Below are 2,139 nucleotides of genomic sequence, written 5' to 3'. Positions count from 1 at the left end.
TGCATAAACTGAAATTGTATAGTTATTTATCAGTTAATATAGTTTATTCAACTTCTCATGGCCCTGTTGAGAAACTTCTCTTTTGCTCATCATACTAAACAATGTACAAATTACATTCATTTGTACCTCTAACAGATGTACACAATAATTGGTGCTTCAGGCCGTGAGTGGAGTCTGCGTTAGTGTAGACCAAGTTAGAACCTGGAAGAGATCATGGTCAAGTAGTTGCTAGTTTGATTTTGTATGCTTACGCTGGTTACAAAGAATCGATATCGAATCAAGGAGAGTTGAGTTTCCAGATAAGCCCTCTCGGCCACTCTGGCTATTCATCATAAGTCTGTAGAAACCTGATAGGTCAGAAGAAATTATATTCCAGCAGGAGTGGGGCCTCCTTATCTCTCCATAGCAGGGGAATAGGAGACATGCCGATCAATACCAGGCTGTTGTGTAGTACTTGCAATTATCAACAGCTGATTCTGTCCTCCCCCAGCTGCATCTTTTAATACCACATAATTACAAGTTTTGGGACAATGCCTGGTGCAAAGGGATTACAGCTTTAGTGAAGTATGCGTCATTCTTCTTCCAGCTTTGAAATAGCTACAGTCGTTGGAAGAGGAGGATCAAACAGTAACATTCAAACAGCTTTCATTATACACTTCATACTCTCATATTTGGCTTCAATTAGTATTGTGAAGAATTTTACTTAAACTATGAGCTTCAGTTGGTGATTGAATGTCAACCAATCACCAACATTTAAACAATAACTACAAAATGAAAGTCTAGTAGGCCTCGTCTTTCTTTCAGCACCCTAATTAAACTCCACTCCATATTACAAGCTGAGCTCATGTTGGTTTACCCTCCACACATATCTGATCATCACTCAAAGGAAGACTTCTTTTCCAACTTCGAGACATTTTTCGGTCTATTGTGGCGCCAAATTGTGGGAGGTCGTAACAAATGAAGCAAGGGCTCCAACACCTCCTGTGGTATCCTGGCAGTAGCCTATCGCAGGCGGCTGAAGGGCATCTAATGATGGACCGGAGGCGGAGGCAACGAGGAGAGCGCCGGTGCCTCGGATAAACCAGAGAGTCTCACTTCCGACAGACACCAGTTTGAGACCGGACCTGTCTGCGACCTGAGCGACATTTTTACGCAGCAAGTTTGACTTTACGCACGTATTAAATCCTTTTACGTCAGAATTACTTCTTCTAACACGTCAATTCTGGACTTTACGCAGTTTTTTGGAGAGTCAACATACACTCCCCTCCTCCTGTGGAAGGATAACTGCTCCTGCTCTGCTGTCTTAAGTGTGTGTGAGGAGACAGATTCAACCGGGACATCCATCCATCTGCAGCCTGAGACGCAGCTCAAACTGAAGCGTCTCTTTTGACACAAACTCGTCAAAGAGCTCAGAAAGGGAACAAAGTCATTCTTCAAAACTAAGCGGACAACGAGATGCAGCAATTGGCCCCAAAGTTAAACCCAAGACTGCTCCAAAACGCATGAGCCACTCACAGGAGCTCATGTCGGACTAAACCATGTTGGAGCTGCTCGGATAGAAGTGCGTAAAAGCATCCGCACACCGGACAGGAAGTGAACTAATTATTATTAAACCCCATCCCTCATTTCCATATGTTGCGTGAGTCGGCTGGACCGTAGCCAATCACCCGCCGAAGGGCAGCAAGAGTCGTAAAAGCATTATCCTTCCTCCATCACAATTACACTGACATGCGCAATCTGCACACGGGCATCAACAGCAGCCACCGTTCGCTTATTTCACCGACCCCGCTCCGTCTGAAGGGTCCCATTTGCTGCTTGTAGATGAGTCGGCGGAAGGCGGCAGAGAGTCGCAGAGAAAGCTCAGCATGTCCCGCCGCAAGCAAGCCAAGCCGCAGCAGCTCCAGTCAGATGAAGAGTCGACACGCAGCAGACTCCTCTGCACAAATGGTAAGAGTCTTTAAAACCACTTTCACTGGCTTTACTTCAGCTGCTGGGATAAACGAGAACAAAATCGTTTCAGAACAGCTTCATTGAAAGGTTTTTATTGCAAAGAGCACGTTTATAATTGACAATGATGGGGCTCTTAAAATATCTAAAATGTTGAACAAACTCTATTTCGCTAATTCAATAAACTGATTT

The 2,139-nt window shown here is 44.5% G+C and overlaps 1 protein-coding gene across 1 annotated transcript in view; it reads left to right on the top strand.

Annotated features, from left to right (window-relative positions):
• Nucleotides 1-671: 671 nt before the first annotated feature.
• Nucleotides 672-2,139, top strand: part of sall3b (spalt-like transcription factor 3b) — an 11,747-nt gene continuing 10,279 nt past the window's right edge. Inside the window, 1 exon segment of the mRNA XM_029443292.1 lies at nt 672-1,947. Within this exon segment, the coding sequence (XP_029299152.1) occupies nt 1,866-1,947 (82 nt within the window). The 5' untranslated portion in view covers nt 672-1,865.

Source organism: Cottoperca gobio, chromosome 11 (genome assembly GCF_900634415.1).
Source record: "Cottoperca gobio chromosome 11, fCotGob3.1, whole genome shotgun sequence".
In the NCBI taxonomy this organism is placed as follows: Eukaryota; Metazoa; Chordata; class Actinopteri; order Perciformes; family Bovichtidae; genus Cottoperca; species Cottoperca gobio.
The sequence above is the reverse complement of the archived record's forward strand: the minus strand, read 5'-3'. Positions and strand labels throughout refer to the sequence as shown.